The sequence below is a fragment of the Falco rusticolus genome, chromosome 19 (assembly GCF_015220075.1).
Source record: "Falco rusticolus isolate bFalRus1 chromosome 19, bFalRus1.pri, whole genome shotgun sequence".
NCBI lineage: Eukaryota > Metazoa > Chordata > Aves > Falconiformes > Falconidae > Falco > Falco rusticolus.
Genome location: NC_051205.1, coordinates 1,758,217 through 1,759,709, shown reverse-complemented (window position 1 = coordinate 1,759,709; position 1,493 = coordinate 1,758,217). Strand labels below are relative to the sequence as shown.

At 47.4% G+C, this 1,493-nt stretch overlaps 1 protein-coding gene across 1 annotated transcript; it reads right to left on the bottom strand.

The window, feature by feature from the left end:
• Positions 1–313: 313 nt before the first annotated feature.
• Positions 314–652, bottom strand: LOC119159329 (feather keratin 4). Its single transcript, XM_037412038.1, has one exon. It carries the CDS (start codon positions 650–652, stop codon positions 314–316), a length of 339 nt encoding a protein of 112 aa, XP_037267935.1.
• Between the last annotated feature and the right edge of the window lie 841 nt (positions 653–1,493).

Genomic DNA, 1,493 nt, shown 5'->3' with positions numbered 1-1,493 from the left:
GTGGACTGTACTAAATCAGCCATGCAGAACAATTTGTAATAATTACATATTTTACCTAGTTGTTGTCAAATACAAAATAGCATAAGAGAACAAGACATTTGATCAGAAATATAAAGTAAAGCATAACAAATGTAAGACAAGCAGAGGCCTGATTTTAGGAGATGCCAAGCTCCCACAGCTCCGTCAACTCTAGGTTGTGGGTATCTAACATCACATCTGGAAACCACGGCCATGAGCTGAGTCTTGCATGGGGTCGTGCTTCAGCGTTCCTGGTCATTTCTTTCTGCTTGCTCCTCATGCTTTAACATGGCCCCTAGAAGCCACTGCGGTAGGTGTTGTAGCGACGGTAGGGTCGGCTGTACCCACTGCCCAGGCCTGGATAGCCAAAGCTCCCAAACCCCAAGGAGCTGCCGGAGGAGATGGGGACCCCTCCAGCACTGAGAGCGCTCCCGACAGCTGCAGATGCTGAGGATCCCACGGCGGTGTTCTGGGGGAAGGAGCTGAGGATGGGTCCGGGCAGGGTCACCACCACGGGAGAGGGCTGGATCACCACCGTTGAGTCCTGGCACTGCCTGACGCAGGGCTCGTTGCAGCTGTTGGCAAGCGGGGTTGGGCCACAGGAGGTGGGTGGACACAGGTCGTAGCAGGACATGGCTGTGCAGTGGAGGTAAACCTGAAACACCAAAAAAAAGAAAAAAAAAAGAAAAGAAAAAAGAAAAAAGCAAGGATTTAAATAAAATTCTTCTTGTACAACTGAAATTTTCTGGTAAGGGGAGTATATAACAAAGTAACAGATTCCATGGGGAGCAAGATGACATTTTCCACCAGGTCCAGAGGAAGTACTTTGAAAACAGGATTGAGCTTGCATTTTCTTTAAGGAGATTGCTCAGGAAGGTAGCACAGGTGCATCTCAATCAGGAACTTACCCTGAAGCCTTGGTTTGTCAACTCACCCAGAAACCTGGGTACATGCTGGTGCTGAAAGCCTCTTCATTCCCATGGCAGAGAGTGCCCTAACCATGTGGCCATAACGTTACCCTGGGGAAAAGCACTTTCAGCACTTCCCCTTCAGCTGTGGCGGCACACCAGGAAAGCTCTTAGGGCTCTCCATGTCCTAGAAAAATGGAGGGTGACTGTAGCCTTCAGACAAAGGTGCTCTGCTGGAATGGGTAAGACTCGGCTTGTTATTCCTGCTCCAAGGCTCGCCTCTTTACTGAGCAGTTGATGACAAGAAACAATCCCACCTAACGCTAATACAGTAAATAACCTTTCCCATTTCATTCCTGTCACTTTCTCTCATGCATGTTCCATCCTGGAGGTCCCTTCTCCCAGTTCTAGAAAATGGATAATAGAAGCTTAAGCACTTAAAATATGTTCAATAAAAAAAGGAAGGCCAGGCAGCTGAATTCAGGAACATTTCTGGTTTTGTGTATTGCTATTAATATTAAAATGATCAGCAGATCTCAGAAGCTACAGTGCAGATCTATCCACAGT